Here is a 17,145-nt window from a genome sequence, read left to right as displayed (position 1 = left end):
CCGCTGCCAACGGTGCAGCTCGGGAGAATCGCTAGCCCCAAAAGCCAGCACAGCCACGGCTGCGAAGGACAAGCCCCATTCTACAGCAATTGCCTTCTCCTTTGGGTAGATTTAGTTCTGCCGATGCCAATGACATTTGCTTTTGTGCCTGCCACTGCAGGCAAAGGTATTAGTAATCAGAGGTCTAACTACCTGGCTTGCAGGCACTAACGGCAAGTTAGACATCTAATGACTGTTAATATTTCATTGCAGGCACAAAAATGAAGCAGGGCAATGATTTGCAAGCGCTAAATGGCGCCCTCAAAATCAAAGACCGTGGCAGCACTTGGGGCGGGGAGGGGGGGAATCAGGCTCCGAGAGGTGCATTGTAATATCCATCAAGCAGACAGACCACTTAATACGGCGCTGCCGGGGCTGGCGTGAGTTACTCTCGCAGCAGGAGCGGTGTGCAAGCAAAGGCTGAACGGAGCTGGAACCCGCAGGAGAACACCAGCCGTGGGGCAGCCAGGTCTAGGGAGGAGCGATGGAGGCACAGGAGCAGGCTCCTCTGGGGAGCTACACGTGGGTCACAGCCCCACGGGTGCAGAAAGGGAGCAACTCCGGATTTGCAGGGATACAGACGATGCCAAGGTTTGGCCCTCGCACGAGGACAGCGCCGGTGGCGAAGGCGACGAAGGGCATTTTCCTTCCCCTGCATCTCTGCTGCGGTAATCATCTTGCACCGCAGGGACTACAGCAGCAACCGACAAACCCGGTGGCACTCGGGGTGGCTGAGCCCACGCAGCCCCCAACCCCGGGCACCCCCAAACCCACCTCCCATCCATCTCAACTCCCACCCCACCAAAGGCCGCCGGTTTGGGGGACGCAGGCGCAGCGCTCACATCGCGGAGACGAGAGCTTTATCGATGTTTCTATGGCAACTTCTTTTTTTTTTTTTTTTTCCCTTTCTTTTGAGTGTTCAAACCATCAATAAATATGCACTGATCAATTTTACCCTGCGCTGGAGTTGGGGGGAGGGATGGGAGGGAGGAAGGGGAAAGAGTTTTGAGCAATGCTGGGTTAGCGAGGGCCGGTAAATCCCTGGCTTTGCCACGAGGCAGGGAAAAGCGGCACCGTCTGTTGCGGGAAGGGAAAAGAAACCTGCTGAGCGATTCTGGTGCTGGGGAGGATGTCCAGGCTCCTGTTCTCAAGCCCAGGCGAGGAACAGGGTCAGAGCAGCATGACAAAACCCCACATATAACGAGGCTTTGATTGAAGTGCAATAACCCTCTGTAAAACTTATTTAAAAGTAAAAGCCAGTGCTTCCCACAGAGCTTACTTGGCAGGTGGGACAGAGCTGGGCTCAGCCCGTGCACCCGGGGGGCTCCTTGATGGGCAGCTCCGTGCTGGGGGGGGTGATGCCATCACCCCCTTCACCTGCCGGGAGGAAAGGGGCTCCCGGCAGGCTGCGATGTGGGGCAGGCGAGGGGTCGCAGCACCCCTGGAGCACCCCTTGGCTGATGTGCTCGGGAAAAGGCAGCTCCAGGCTCTTCGTTATTGCTCCTTGGTGATTGAGGCTAGGGCGGGGAGGAGGAGGCGGTAAAAGTGATGGAAAATAACTGCCTGAAGTTTGGGGGTGTTCTTTGGGAGGAAGGAGGGTGGAATACACCAGGAGCAACCCCCAAAAGGCTGGAAAGCCCATCCCTGCGTGCTGGACATGGTGTCTCCCGTCCAGCTCCCATGGGAACATATTCCCCCTCCCAATTCCTCCCCTCCTGGGTCCCTTTGCGGGGCAGCTCCCAGGGGGACACACAGATCCCCAACACCTTTGAGAGCCAGAGAGCTTGGAACCAACCTGCACACCGATCCGTGAGGAGCCAGATTCACTGCAGCAGCAGAGCAGAGTGTAGATGAGGCAGGATGACTTGCCTGGAGCACCGGCACCACCGCCTGCCACGCAAGACAGCCCACAAAGGGATGGCACCAAGTAGGCATTGGATTCTTCTACCCATGGCCAGTGGACCCAGCCAGCAAGGACCGATGCAGACACGTGCTGCCAACTTCGCCGCTGCTGGAACCCTCTATAAAACACCCCATTATCCTTCCCTGACCAGGGTACAAGCCTCGTCCTTGCCCCAGCCCCATCTCCACTCATCTGCTCCATTCCCGTAGGCTGCTCCTCATTTTTCCGCCGTCCCGAGCAGACCCGCAGCACTACAAACACACACAACATGAGCAGCAAATCTCAGAAACCCAAGTGGATCCTCTGTAGAGAAAGAGGCCGATTTAATCACGTCCAAGGGACTCGTGAAGAGGCTAATGCATCATAACTGGGTCATTCAGCACTGCGGCTTTGGGAGCACAGGTAGGACCTTTATCAGCAGACTGGATGTTAGGACAAACACATAACCTTCAACAGGGGGGCGATTGCTGAGAAAACAGTTCAGCGTAGCCTGGTTTGCACGTAAACTTTCTGCTGAGCTGGATCTACTGTTGAAAAAACACCGAGCAGCCCTCCACTCCCAGGGAGGGCAGTTTTGATCCCAGCCTAAACAGTCAAATGACTTGCAGGGCTGTCCCGAACCCCACAGCTTTAGGGGCACCAACAGCACTGTCAAGGCATCAGGACTGACCCGAGAAGCAGATTGATCCAGGAGCATCATACCCAGCAACCTGCCCAGGCCAGGCCTCACCCTCGGACCAGGAGCAGCTCCCGAGCCCATCCCACTCCGCTGCCAGCCCGCTTTTTAGATGCACGTGTGATGCCACGAACACTCTCTTCAGAGGTGACACAGAGCTTAGGTATATTTTCCTCTCTTTTCAATCGTGAAAGGATTAACGTCAAACAAGGAAGAGGCTGTCAGTTGGTCCCCAGTCATCCCTGGGGGCAGGCAACGCTCTCGCACACCTGAGAGTGCCGCTGGTCCAGCAGCATCTCTACAAGACAAGCTGCCACAGCAGCCTATCTTTAATAACTTTTTTTTTTTTTTTTGAGAAAGAGTGTAAAACACTGACCACATCTTGTGACAAACAACTTCTCCACAAAAGGCAGGATGACATTAAAGGGAAACTTAAAAGAGTGAACATTGTAATTTCAAAGACACAAAAACCAAAACAAAAACACAAACACAGCTATTTTTCCCCCAGAGCACTCTCACTTTCAAGCTCAATAGCCTTGAAAATTGGTGCAATCAAACTGTTAAATGCATTGATCTGTTAAATCAACTCCTACTGTACTCAGCTAAATTTAGCCTTTAATCCCCTCTTTCACTCCCACCACTGCAGATCCCAGGGCTTTCCCCAGCCAGGTCAACCAGCCTCTGCCTTCCCACGACACCATGGACTCATCCCTCAGCAAGGAGAGATGGAGATCACCAGGACTGATCGTATTTAGGGGCAGGTTAAGCTTCTCCATCTTCCCTCAGCCCACAGCTATTCACCGTATTCAAGTCTTCATGCTAGAGATTGTATACAAAGAGCAGCCTGGACACTGATCTTTGCCAGGGTCATCACCACAGAATAACCAGGAACCCCTTATAGCTCTGGGTGTACATTCACCGGACACCACCACTTCGCCAAAAAGTAGCCCGAGCCTTGCCAAGTGCAGACCATTAACTGCACTTATACTTGCCAACAGCATCCTCCTGCTCCTCTTTTCATCTTTTTCAGGCTCATTTAGAAGCGGCCCAACGCAATCACTGTCACGGCAAGACGAGGTTTCCGACAACCCTTGTTCCCATGGTCCACCAGCGAGCAGTTCCCTGCGCCAGGACCGACAGATTTCACCAGGGACTTGTTGAGGGGATCAGAAATAGGGTGAGCTGGGTTATGACCCTAAAACATCACTGAGCAACTGCGGGACCTCAGGCACACCACTCACTGTCATCTGTCCTTGTTTCCTTCTCATCCTTTTTTAGTCTTCAGCATCTGCATTAATCAAGGCGGTATCTCATTTTAGAGGCTGCTTACTACCTGGATATGTCCCTCCCTTAAGATTTCCTGGAAAGGCTGAAGGTACTCTGAAAACAGAATATAAGGATGGACAACCAGAAATGAGGGAGGGAGCAGCCAGAACTCTCTGAGGACAGAAACTCACAGGTCATTTCACAGCAGAGGAGGAGGAAAAAACAACAGCAGCTGAAATACCCAATACAAACAATTAAAAGGAAGAAAAGTTTAAAAGTCAAATCTCTGATTTGAATCTCATTGAAGACAACAGCAAAGTCTTTGATTCAAAAGAGGTGATGACAGAGTCTTTATTCTGTGCATCTTTTTTCTCTCCTGACTTTTCAGAGCCAGATCAAAAGGACATGGAAAGGTGCTGCTGCCTGGCGCTCTGACCAGACCGCTGTGTCGAAGGGCCCCAGTGAACCACTCAAACAGGGAAACCCTCTTTTCGGACATGGAGTCTAAGAGGAGGGTTTGAAAAGCCTTGCTAACAGACAAACACGGGTTTTCCTCAACATTGATTTATTTTTAAATATACTACGCAAGAGAGACTGGAATAAAAAATAAATCAAAAAAAATGAAAAATAGAGAAAGAGAGGAGGAAGAATTGAAAGTCATGTACAGAAACAATCTGTACTGGACCAAATTAAAGGGGAAACAACCCCCTTAAGTATCACAGAGATGAAGGACAGAGCTATTTACACACTGTAAAAAAGACAAGTCTACAAAAGTGTGTAATAACGAGATACAAATGTATAATATAGTGGCACAATATGTTATCAAAGTAAAAACAGTACCTCCAGGAAAGAGACAGTCCAAGGGTTGGTTGTTTTTGTTTTTTTTTTTTTTCCTTTACATTTTTAAAGGCAGCCTGTGGCAGAAGTGTGTATTTTCTTTTGAACATTTGTCATGTGTTAAGTCATGGCTGTTTGTGAGGGCGAGAAATGGCGTGAACACACACGAGTGAACTACTAGAAATCATATACAAAACAAACAGTTCCAAAGAGAACAGAATAAAATACAATTGAAGGCAATTAGTGTTTAAGATACACAAGAGGGGTCACGAGTTACTGAGGAACAGGACATGGAAAATGCTTTTTTCTCTTGTTTGGAACTGTTAAGAGGAGTTAAATTGCACCGTTAATAGCCCTAAACCTTGTTCTTTCACTATTTTCACGAGTCACAGTTAGTTCCCAGTTGTGTTGCATTAGTTGGGAAGGTCACAGGACCTTGGAAAGGAAGCCCAGGAGTCCTGCTGTCAGCATTTTGTGGCAGTTTCCTCAGGAGATGCACCCAAGAGAAGCATCTGCAGTCTTCACAGATCCTTGTTTGATGCTGGATGGAACCACATTGGCATGAAGGTAGTGACGGTTTTAACCCCAAAGTACTGGCATCTGAGCTCTTCATGGGGAGTTAGCACTGGCACGGAAAGGGAGGCACCACAGCCCCTCAAAGCACAGGTCTCTACGGGAGGGCAGAAGCCAGGTCCCATCTCCGCTCATAGAACAAAACCCTGGAAATTCAACTAGAGAAACAGCAGTTCTCGCCCATCTGCGATGTGCAAGCTCAGCTGAAACGACTGTTGGAGGCACAGTGGTAACTCTGAGCTCATCCGAAGCTATCTTCCCCTGCTGCGACCCTCCTGTCTTTCAGGGAGCGATGCCTTGCTCAGCACCAGCCTACTGCTCCCTGACCTCTGCAACCCTCCAACCCAAACGCCAGCCCGATTAATGTTAGATATCACGAGACTGTGACAGCAAATCCTTCCTCAGACCTTCTCCAGTCCTCTTTCGCTACCAAGGGAGATCTGCAAACAGGCTCCTGTGCCACTACATTAGAGGGTGCTGTCTGCAATATTCTGAACCCGAGCAATTCGTTTGGGCTCAATAACATTAAGAAATTACTGAAAACACAGAAACGAAGGGCAGCAGGCGGAATCATAGCAATAATTCGGGCAAACATCACTTGTAGCATTCTGTCATTAACAAAACCTTACATTAACAATTTTCCCCCCTTCCCACCCAAGCACCAAATCTGTCGCATTAATGTCTGGTAAATGTCAGACTCGGGCCAGGGACATGTGCTGCAACTCTCCCAAGAAATGCAGTGGGTATATTGCTATTCAAACACTCATCCTTGTGTACAGTGGGGCAGAGGGAGGGAACGAAAATGCAGTAGAAAGTCCTCCTGAGGAGGATGGCATCTCAGTGTCCATCAGTCTGGCTTCAGTCTTAATCATCTGTCCAGAACAATAAAATATTAATAAAAAGGCATGGTGTGACATCAGCATTTAGACTTGTAGTCCACAAGGCAAGAACTCCACAGATAAGACGATTACGAGTATATGAAACACAGGGAATCTGAGTTAAGAGGGTGGAAAGTGCCTCTTGAACACAGCCCTGCCCTTTGGAGCTGGGGCATCCATTCACAGTCTGTCTTTTGCACAGCCCTAACCTGAACGCCCCAGTCCTTTGTCAGTCCACACGTTACCCTCTCCACAGCTGGCTTTGGCCCATTGTGATTTATTTATTTTTTAAAATTTTTTTTAACCTGGCTTCTGCTACCTCTGAACAATGTCGCTGATTTCTTTCACTGAACTGAGAAGTTTGCTAAAGTCCTGGGTGGCTGCAGGACCGCTGCCAGCTGTTGCCGGGCAGATCTGAAGCTCCCGTAGGTTATTCTCCAGCTTATTGATGGCCTCCCGAAAGGCAAATTTGTTCCTCATCTGCTGAATGGAGTCCACATAGCTCACGCAGAACGTGTAGAGGTTCTTGCCAGCCTCCAAGACAGCGCTGTGGCTTGCCATTTGTTCAGAGTTCTTGCTGATGGCGATCCGCAGAGCCTCAGTGCTTTCCAACACCACTCCTTTAGTGATGGTGCCACTGGCAATCCTCTCTGGCGGCTGCCGGGTCTTCCGCAGCGAGACCCTAGTGGATATAAGAGGGATGAAGGCTGTAGATGATGGCTGGTCCCCGCCTGGGGCAGAGGGTACAGATGAGGAAGAGGCAGCTGGGGCTGTCGTGCTCATCAGCAGCTTTGTAGAGGACTGTGGCTTTGGTACAGAGGGGATCCCCAGCTTTTTCACACCTTCCCCTGACTGGTTTGGCTTGACAGCATCACTGCTTGCAGCCTCTCCAACCTGAGTCAACTGTTTGGATTTCAGCCCAGACACCACATCTGCTGCTGCTTCATGGCTGGGACTGTGAGAAACCTTCCCAGGCTTGCTGATGGACGATGAAGAAAGCGGAAGCGGAGGTGCTGGTTTCAGCTTCGATAACTTCCCTTTGTCCTTCCCTGCCGACTCTGAGGTCTGCTTGAGCCTCCTCAGTCGTGGCTCCTCAGAGGAAGCCTTGCCAGCAACCACAAACCCAGCAGGGTTGGGTTTGGCAGCAGAACCTTGGTCCATCATCACAGTGGTACCTAAGGCACTGGATTTGACTCCATCGTCCTTGTGGAGCACGCTGGAGGAAGGAGGGGCAGCAGGTTGCCTACGGCCAAGTTTTGGCGTCAGAGTGGGAGGGCTGGAGCCAGGGCTTGACTCTGCATCTTTGAACACATCGTCAGTGGTCTCTTCATTTTTCTTAAGCAGCCGTGGAGGAGGGGTCACTGTTCCTCTGACAGAAATGTCTGTCTTGGCCTCGTTTGCCCGCTTCCGAGGCAGTGCTGGCTTTTCACTTTTGTGTCCCCCAAAAGTAGAGGAATCAAACTGGCGTCCCGTGGACTGCAAATCCCGAGGCAGAGTCACAGATTTCCATTCTGTGTCCTTGGCTCCGTGGGGCACACAGGAGGCTGAACAGGACCTTAAGAAACGCTTGCTGGAGTTGGAACTACTCTCCTCTTCACCAGCCACCCCTCGACTGCTGCTCATCGTGCTCGACTTCTTCCGTAAATGGGGCGATAAAAATCCAGAGTTCCCAGCAACAACCCCATTGGTGACACCAGCCCCGTTGCTTGGGCTCTGAAACTTGGAGGGGTCAGCTGCATCTGTGGGGGGTGCAATGAAAGCTCCATTGCCAGCATCCCTGCACTCCTCCTCCCCACCCGCCCTGCGGTCCGAGTGGCCGTCCATCTCTCTGAAGGAACTGCTCCGTTTCGGAGGGGTAGGGGCAGTCTTCTTCTTCTTCTTGATAAGGGCGCTGAAGAGGTTGTGCTTTTTGTCTTTCGGAAGCAGCCTCTCATCTTCATTCAAACTACTCTCCATGGCCACCCTCTCCTTCCGTGGGAGCAAGGGAGAAATAGCAGGTTCATGATCCAGAGGGTCTGCAAGGGAAAGAAAAGAGTCTATTGAGCATTGCTTCAGGAGCCAGAATAATCGGTTTTCTTCCAGGATCAAACCACTGCAGCACCTCCGAAAGGTGCAGGTTCTGTAAAGAGACACAACTTCAGACCAGAAGTAAAGCAAATACAGCCACATTCAAGCCCAGACTGAACAAGGTCCCTAGTCCTGCATACATTCATTTCTGAGGTGGCCTCTACAGAACTCAGCTGCCAAATTACCCTCCCTGTAGGCTTCTGATTTAAACAGCGACATACAAACACAAAATGTTTATGTTCAGATTCCCACCCTCACATCTGGAGACTTGTCTAAACTTCACACCGTGAAGAAGATAAATATTAAGAGGCCTTTGCTTTAGTCCCTGTGCTGTTGCTGTCTTTTGAATAGCCGACCCTCTGAATTAATAAGATACCTCTCTAACCCCCCTCCATCCTCAGTCTCCTTGTTCACTTAAGATTCCGATACTCCTAACCTCCTTTCCTGATGTCATCCTTTGTGGGGAATGGAAATAATTTTTTCACAAGCAGAAATCAAGATGCCCTTTGACAGCTGAACACTTCAGGTCATACCACCACGAAGATGGCCAGCTTTGTACAATAATGGAGGAAAGCGGCACTAACAGCCTCCTTCAGCAGCATCGCTCCAGACACAAATGATGGGGTGACCCTTTTTCCACTTAACAAGAGGCATTTAAAAATGAGTAGTGGTTTATAATAAATTTATCCAGAGTCCTGAAGGTCTCCATATTTGACTGACAGGGCGTCTCATTCCCAGGCCAGGCACTCAGATGGCATTCTAATTCAAAGGAGGAATGCCTTCAGGGCAGCATATACATTTACAGCTCCACTAGGCAGTAAGAAGGGAGATGAAGCAGAGTCATAGGGGAAAAGGAGAATGCTTCTTAGTCACATATTGGTGATCATCATGCTATGGGTAGGATTTTGGTTGAGGAAGGGATTTTCGTTGAGGAGAGAGAATTTGAAGAAAAAATTGTTGCATACTTTGAGAAGATAGCATGCTTCCACAGGACCACATGCAGTTAAACCATTCCCACACAAAAACTTATGGGGACCTGGACAACCAGAAGGGCTCTCACAGCACTTTGGGAGGCCATGGCCTTACTGTGTCTAGACACAGTGGGGCTGCTAAGGATCCAGAGAAAACTAGCAGCTTGCACTGAGGATCAGCTTCCAGCCACTGGACTTGCTATGGAAACACTGACAATTGAAGGGGAAACTGCAATAAAACTTTAATGTGAAATATTTTCTTTCACAATAAAGAGTGAAATGATTCCCAGCATAATGTTAAAATCATACTCCTGCTGCACTTGAATCTCTCAAAGCCCTTAAGTATTTAAATGAAGTTATTTTACTTCAAAGCTTGTAATACTAGGCAATTATATTTCCTATATACAGTAAATAACATTCCTTTCTAAATCACTGATACTTCCTTTTTCAAACATTTAACATCCCCTCTTTTTTTCCCCTCTTTGTCTAGATGTACATCTGCTACTGAAACATGTACTACTAGGTGACATTACACAAAAAAAGGTCAGTCACATGAATGGTCAGAGAAGGCAGCCTCAACAGGAGCTGGAAAAAACCCACTGTATTTTGTTTTACCTTAATGTTTTTCAGATGAGCTAGATACAGATCTACTGTATACATTCAGCGTTTTACCACTGCTTTTATTACCTCAGAAGGGAAGGTAAGTTCTTGAAGAAACTGATTGAAAGAGAGTTTAATTTCATGGAAGATTCTGTAAATACCTCTTTGTCCCTTGCTGAAATTATATTTGGTACCTGCCAAGAGTAATACTCTTCAGTGCTCCAAGCACAAATCTGGTAGGATGGAACAGTGAAGAAACCTCCCTTATGGGGCTTGCTAAACCCGAGCAATCCTCCTGCTTTAAATGATGCACTGTGGTAGTGTAAAGCGGCTTGAACACAGCAGATTACCCAGCACTCAGATGCAGTGGGAGATCCCACTGATAGCTCCTGCCAGGGAGTGGGAAGAGGATATGATCAGAGAGCTCTGTGCTCAGGTTCTGGTCTATAGGGAGCTGCAGGCAACAGCCATTAAGTTAAAAGAACTCCTAGGGCTTCTCTAAGCAACGGCAGGTAAAACGCCAATCCCTCAGTCAGTTAAGGATTCAAACTCCCAGCTGCTGTGTGTATCTGGTCCCAAGATTAACAACGCACCTTTGCAAAAAAATAATAAAGGGAGTTCTGAACCCAGGAAGGCAAGCTCAGCAGCCTGTCACCCAGAAACACAATACTGGTACAGAAAGATGGCACTTGTTATTAGACACAGCTTTGCCTAGGTGAAGACCTGGAGCTGGACATGCATTTTGTTTTCCTCTGTATTTCCTGAAGGAATAATGATTTTAATTAAAACCTACCACATTCCCCCTGGCCTCGAGCATGTGCAGTCTCCAAGCCCTCGTTGGCATCTTTGCTTTCAGCAGCTCTCCTCGATGTTCGTGTTTTGGTTGGTAACTCTGGGGCCTGGAGGAAATTGCTCACTACACTCCTCATGCCCTTCTTTCCCAATTCCTTCTCCACCTCTGCAACGAACAGAAGAAAAACAATCACTATAATCAACAGAAGATAAGAACTATTGTGCTGTTCAGACTTAATAGCACAAAAGAAAAGCGAACAACACAAGGTAGAGTTTCCTTGAGGTTGTTCAGCCATTTGGGCCTTTAAAAATCAGGTGCATGCCCACACACAGAAAAAGCCCACATGTTAACACCTCTGTTTTCTATGCCATTCACACCAGGCCGTATAACCTAGGACTGAGTTTCACTGCAAAGCAGCGTATGAGCAACGTGCAGCGTTAAGGATGCAGTTGGCCCTTTTCCCATCCCTGGAATTGCTGGTCCGAGAGGGACCCAGACCTACCATCCGATATGCTGGATTCCTGAAACATCGTTTCAAAGGCCTGATGGATCTCAGCAAAGGAGGGTCTATCAGAAGGGCTCCACTGCCAGCCTGAAAAAACAACACCACTCAAAACTTCCTGCCAGCATTAGACATTCAGTACACTGCACCAGGAGGAGTTAGCTACCGCAGTTCCTTTTTTATAAAATGGGCGAGATAAAATAATGACGTGAAAACCTCGTCTGAAGGGTGCTGGGTATCTGCAACCACCACTAAGCCAAAGTAATGCTGGAAAAAAACCCGTATCACACTGTAAGTCACGTACCAAAAGGCCACAGTGGAAGAGTAACAGTCGGTCCCTTAAGAAGCCTAATGAAGCTCCTGCTTCATCCTTAGAGCACAAGCTTTTCTTTAAATTGTCAGGAAAAAGGAGACAAAGAAAACACTGAGCTGAACAACAAATCTCTCCCCCAGGCCTATGTGCTCCCAGTAGAGAAGAACATAGCGTGTTCGTCCTCTGGGGAACGCAGTTTTAAGCAAACACTTCTACATAGCACTGCACCTTCACTGGAACTGGCAGGGGGTTTCTTGTGCCTTGCTGTACGTGGCCAGATCCTGGCAATTTTACTGCACCTCTGCAGAGCTAAAAAGCAGCATTTGCAGGGCTGAGGAACACTTACATGCTCTCATGAGCTCATAAACTTTCTCAGGACAGCCTTCCGGGCGCTCCATACGGTAGTCTTTCTCCAACAGCTCATAGACTTGAGACAGGTCAATCCCAGGGTAAGGGGACATACCATAGGTTGCAATTTCCCACAGCAGAACGCCAAAGGCTGCAATGGAGAAAGAAAGAAAAAAACAATAAAAAAAAAAAAGATTTAAAAAATCAATAAGGTTTGTTTTCATCTTAAATTTGAGAGGATGTTTAGTGGGAGTAGTCACCAAACAGTGCTGCACACTTAAACCAGCTCTGGGTGGCTCAGATCCCATGCTCAGCAGCAGCTTAAATGTTAAAGAAGCGTAACAAGCCTCTTCGTCAGCACAGACAAGTCTCCTGCGATATGACAGGGTAGAATTAGACTAATTTTCAATGTATCAGTTGTCTCAAACCTGAACGCCTTGAGATCCTTCAAGTCCTATTAAAGGCACAATTAAGAGACTTCACAGTGGATTAGCTGAAACCATTTCACTGCTGCACTGCAGTCTCTCCCTCAATTTGACAGCTCCTCTCATCTGCAACCTCTCCCTAGAGGACTTGCACATTTTAATAGCTCAGGGCTTTTTGGGGTGCCCTTGTTTAGCTGCAGCATGGTCTAGAGGGGAAACCTGGGAGCCAGTGGTGAGAGGAAAGCTTCAGCAGGGGCTACCAACACGACAGGGTGAGGGCGAGAGATTTTGGTCACAGGGAAAGCTGAACAGGAAAAGAGAGAGCACAAAAAGGGTCTTGAAACAGGCAAGGCATTCAAGTCCCAGAAGTTGGTGTGGATGCAGGTCAGCACCAGGGTCAGGCAGCTAACCCAGGAGTCAGGCACACAGAATAAACTCAACACCAGTTCAACAACCTGCATGTAATTAGTTCAGTCACCCTATTCTGTTCTTAACCTGAAGAGAAAGCGATTACAATTCTGCATAAGTAAGGAAATCACATCACATTACATGGTAACACCACCAAGGGCAATTTACATTAGACATTTCTGTGCACAATTTTCTTTGATTGCTGTCTTGAGGCAGTGAGGTGAAAGCATCTAAACTGTGGCGTGCCCAGCAGCAGCCGTGGCCTCCAGGGATGGCTGGCTTGTTCTGATCAGATCCCGAAGTCCACTGCCCCAACCTTCACTACACAAGGTTACACTAACCCTAATTAAAGACACCCAATACTCCTTTTGGATCTTTCCTTCCCGAGTACTCTACTATTTAAACGCAACAGGGGTCCTGCAGCCACCACAGCGATACAGCAGCATCCTTGAGACTGTGGCAGATACCTGGCAGCAGCCAACACTGCCACGTGCAAGTCCAAAGCAGAAAAAACACCTTGATCAACTCCTTGAGAGGCTGTTTTGGGTTTTCCTCCCCCATCTATAAAACATTTTGCATCAGCCAGCTACCTTAAAGTTTCTTCAAAATAAAGCCTTTCTCTGCACAGTTTCCCCCAAACTCCAGAAAGCTTCATCACTGCTTCACCACTATCTGTTGTTCTATATGTAGAAGATGCTCAGGATAACATTTTCCAAGTGCCTTTGGGACCATGTCCCACAAACTTCTCTCTCATGTCTCTGTGCACTTTTGAGAATTTGACCAACAGCTATGGCAGAGATATAAAACCCAAAGAAAGGCTGATAAAAAGTACAATGAGATTTTCTGCAGTCAGATTTGATAGAACGTAGCTCCATTTAGCTAAGCCTACTCTTATCACCAGCACTTCAAGGCTCTTCAATAACCATTTGTCATCAAATTTTCTCTCTGTTTCTCCTCATCTCATTCCAAAGATTATTCTTTTAAAATGCAGAAAGATGAGCTTGGAGCTATCCGATACACATGTAATTTATTTTTTTTTAACATACAATGAACCAGATACTCACTTTCCTCCTTGACATAGTTAGAAAGGTCCTGGCTACATAACAATATATCGCTTCATAGTTCTGTGCCAGAATTCTATCAAGACAGTAGTATTGGTGCCCTCCAGCCCCATTTCATACATTTCCATAAACACTACAGTAACCTTTATTTTCATATTTGGCAACGATTCAAACGTATAAAGTCAGGTCGGCATCCTCAGTGCTCCACTCAAAGACTGACTTAGTAGAGATTAGTCCCTCACTCTGACAAGCTCATAGAACAATATGGCTCAAACCAGGGAATACACTCCCTCCTGAAATGTTTCACAATGTCCTCATTTCACAGCCCTGGAAAAGAAGACTATAATCTGCATTAATTCGTAATTGCAAATTCTTACCCCAGACATCAGACTTAATGGAGAACTTGTTGTAGGCCAGGCTTTCTGGTGCAGTCCACTTGATAGGGAATTTTGCTCCGGCATGGGCAGTGTACGTGTCACCTGTCATTAGCCTGCTCAGGCCAAAGTCTGCCACCTTCACCAAGTGGTTCTCCCCTACAAGGCAGTTTCTGGCAGCAAGGTCCCTAAAAACAAGAACAAAAATAGGCAATGAGTAGTCTTTACCGTCTCACTTCTAGCAATAACAAGGAAATCTGCTGTTCCTGAAGAAACCTGGGCCTGTGTATGATTATTTTGATCAGAGTATTACACAGAAATTATGTAGTTATACACATACAAGTAAGAGGGAAAGTTATTTTCCATTCCAGCTTTGTAAGACTGTCATCCAAACTTTTTTTTTAATTTGAAGTGAAAGCTTCAAGAAGCCCCCTCACTTTCAATAAAAGCTGCCACCCTCAGGATAAAAATAATTTAAAGAAATGTCAGTGCTCAAGTTATCAATAGCTACGGATGAGCACGGAACACACAAAGTCTCAATGCCTGACTTCTTGCCCACCTCTCTAGCAATTCGGTCACCCCAGCCAACACCAGTCGCTCTCCAGAACTCCTTTTCCAGTCCTAGCTCAAGCACCAGGTTTAGCTCCCAGCTATGCTCTTCTTCCTCCCAAGCGTACCACATTTTACAACACAACTTTTTCATACCATGTTTTGGCCTTTTCAAACCTGTTGTAGCCTCTGCGATCAGTATTTACATTTTCAGAGGAGTGGGCAATAAGCAATTTAAGGTTTTCCTCCACATTTTTTCACCTGCCTCTTCCCTGGCAGGTGAGAGATGTGCATGTTGCATTTGCCGCTTCCCTGGCTCGTACTTGCTGTTAGCACCCTTGGAAATGCTTCATGAGTATAGAAATGTAAAGCACAGAATTACCTTTCTCCTAATATTAGGTTTTATTAAAAACACTTATCCAGATTATGTCACGTTGAACTAAAAATTGATTCTACCAGAAAGCTTGGGTGAGATCTTTAGATACGAGGCAGACACTGCTGTTTCTTTTGCTTGTTCTGCTCAATCAGAATAAATTAAAAAAAAAAAAAAAAAGTACGTCTTACTAGATGCCCATTAAATTTTCACAGTGTTTTTGAATATACCTTCTTATCAATGCTGATTACTACAATGTGTGTCTAAATAAAAGCTCCTCTTCATAATCAAATTCCTCCTCCTTCCTGATTCATTAAATGAGGTCACAGCCCAGCATTTGAATCCATGGATGTGAACTGTGACAACACTCTTAAAATAATTGGGTAGGTGGGTATGGGGGTGGCTGATAAGGAAAAACGCTACTATTTATTTTAGATAAATGGGTCATCAGAAATAAGTGGAAATAAAATGAACAGGAGAACAGACAAATGGGATTCATACAAAGCAGTTTTTAAAGTTCACTTCCTACAGGCTGAAAGGATGAAATACTTTCAACAGAGCAAATCAAAGGCTGGAAATTTTAATTTGCAGCATCACCGTTCACTTTATTGACTGACAGAAGCATTTAAACAGGCCTTTCAGGCAGCAAAGGCAATGCATGACTTAGAGGAGCACCTAGAACTTTACACATGATCTTCATATTTGTCTCTGTGAAAAAACATGTGCTAATTTCATATTCCAGTTAATTGGGCAGGAAAGGTCACGCTATGGCACAGAGCGCATCTTGTATAAAGCTCAGCAACTCTCAAACCTTCGCGCAGGATGTGTCATTATATTGCTAGGAGGCCATTTCTACAGATGAAGAATGCAAAGCTCTAGCCATAATTGCAGCACACTTAAAGGTCAGAGTCTCTGAGACTTTTAAGATGGCGGAGATGCTTATTAAAGTGAATATGCAATCTGGACAACAGTGGGAAACAATCCCTACAGAGGATGGAAAAAAAAAGTGAAACAAACAAGAAAGAACATGGAATAAGAAGGCACTAAGAGGGTGGCTTTGCTGTGAGCACCTGCACGCACCCAGCAACATTAACTGCAGCAGTTTTTAATGGCTGTTAGAATAAAGGAAGAGCAGTAGCTTATCTGGTCTATCAAGAGCCTGCTACTTTGGGAAGCATTTACACTTAAGGCCCTTGCCCAAAATATAAAAGTACTGCTATGTCTTTCACCTGCATCTACTTCAAAGGTAAGAGAAAAACGCTGAGAGAAAAACCATTAGGAGACCATCCTATAGGCAGGTTAGTGTACTGTATCAGAATACAATGCCCTAGTGTGTTAAATATAGGACATCAACTGCATCTAAGTCAATAATCTGAAAGGCAGGAAAATAAATCAAGGGGGTTTTTGTGCTCAAGATTCAGGGGCGCTCACTGTCCCTCCTACCTGTGAATGAAGTTTTTCTTCTCCAGGTACTCCATGGCTGAGGAGATCTGAGTTGCCATGTACAGTAGCACCACAGCATTCACCTCCTGCCGGTTACACTCACGCAGATAATCCAACAGATTCCCATACGTCATGAACTCCGTAATGATGTAGAAAGGAGGTTCCCGTGTGCACACCCCTGGGGACCAACATAAAGTTTACAATGAATGTTTGAGAATATCAGTGAATCTTCAGGTTTTGTCCTCTAGGGCAATTTATACCTCTAGAAGGTAGAAATATGGGGCTCAGAGAAAGAATGAGTTCTGCTTGGAATTGGTTAATAGAGGGTTTTAATTTCCTGCTTCAGGCTCTGGCAACTTAAATACTAGGGAGACGAGATCATTAAAAATCGTGTATTAGTGGTACAAATTGTGAATTTTGCCAGACAATAAGTGTCTGTATTTAAAGCCTTGGTATGGTAAGCAGCTTATCTGCTCTTTAACATCCATATCACTGCACAAGGGTTTAGTTCAAATCCCTCTGCTTGGTATTTATCACTTACCTAATAATTGCACCAAGTTCGGATGCTTGATCTCCTTCATTACTGCGGCTTCTTTCAAGAACTCTTCCACCTCCATGGTATCTTCCTGCAGAACAATGGTAAAGCTTTGGCAAGGACAGCACACACAAAGGAGGAACACGTTTTTGTATGAGGACACAAGAAGAACTGCAAACTGACAACATAAGCCACAGTTCTTTCAAGGTAA

General features: G+C 46.7%; 1 protein-coding gene across 3 annotated transcripts in view; it reads right to left on the bottom strand.

The window, feature by feature from the left end:
* Window positions 1–4,430: 4,430 nt before the first annotated feature.
* ABL1 (ABL proto-oncogene 1, non-receptor tyrosine kinase) overlaps window positions 4,431–17,145 on the bottom strand; it is an 82,753-nt gene continuing 70,038 nt past the window's right edge. For all 3 annotated transcript variants that reach the window (XM_075055968.1, XM_075055969.1, XM_075055971.1), the window contains exons 5-11: window positions 16,941–17,025; window positions 16,400–16,577; window positions 14,038–14,222; window positions 11,765–11,917; window positions 11,106–11,195; window positions 10,604–10,768; window positions 4,431–8,187 (exon numbers count right to left, since the gene is read on the bottom strand). In XM_075055968.1, the coding sequence (XP_074912069.1) occupies window positions 6,488–8,187; window positions 10,604–10,768; window positions 11,106–11,195; window positions 11,765–11,917; window positions 14,038–14,222; window positions 16,400–16,577; window positions 16,941–17,025 (2,556 nt within the window). In that variant the 3' untranslated portion in view covers window positions 4,431–6,487. The remainder of the gene's footprint in view (window positions 8,188–10,603; window positions 10,769–11,105; window positions 11,196–11,764; window positions 11,918–14,037; window positions 14,223–16,399; window positions 16,578–16,940; window positions 17,026–17,145) is intronic.

Source organism: Buteo buteo, chromosome 23, assembly GCF_964188355.1.
Source record: "Buteo buteo chromosome 23, bButBut1.hap1.1, whole genome shotgun sequence".
NCBI classification, from domain to species: Eukaryota; Metazoa; Chordata; class Aves; order Accipitriformes; family Accipitridae; genus Buteo; species Buteo buteo.
Note: the sequence above shows the minus strand (reverse complement) of the source record. Positions and strands in the feature narration are given on the sequence as shown.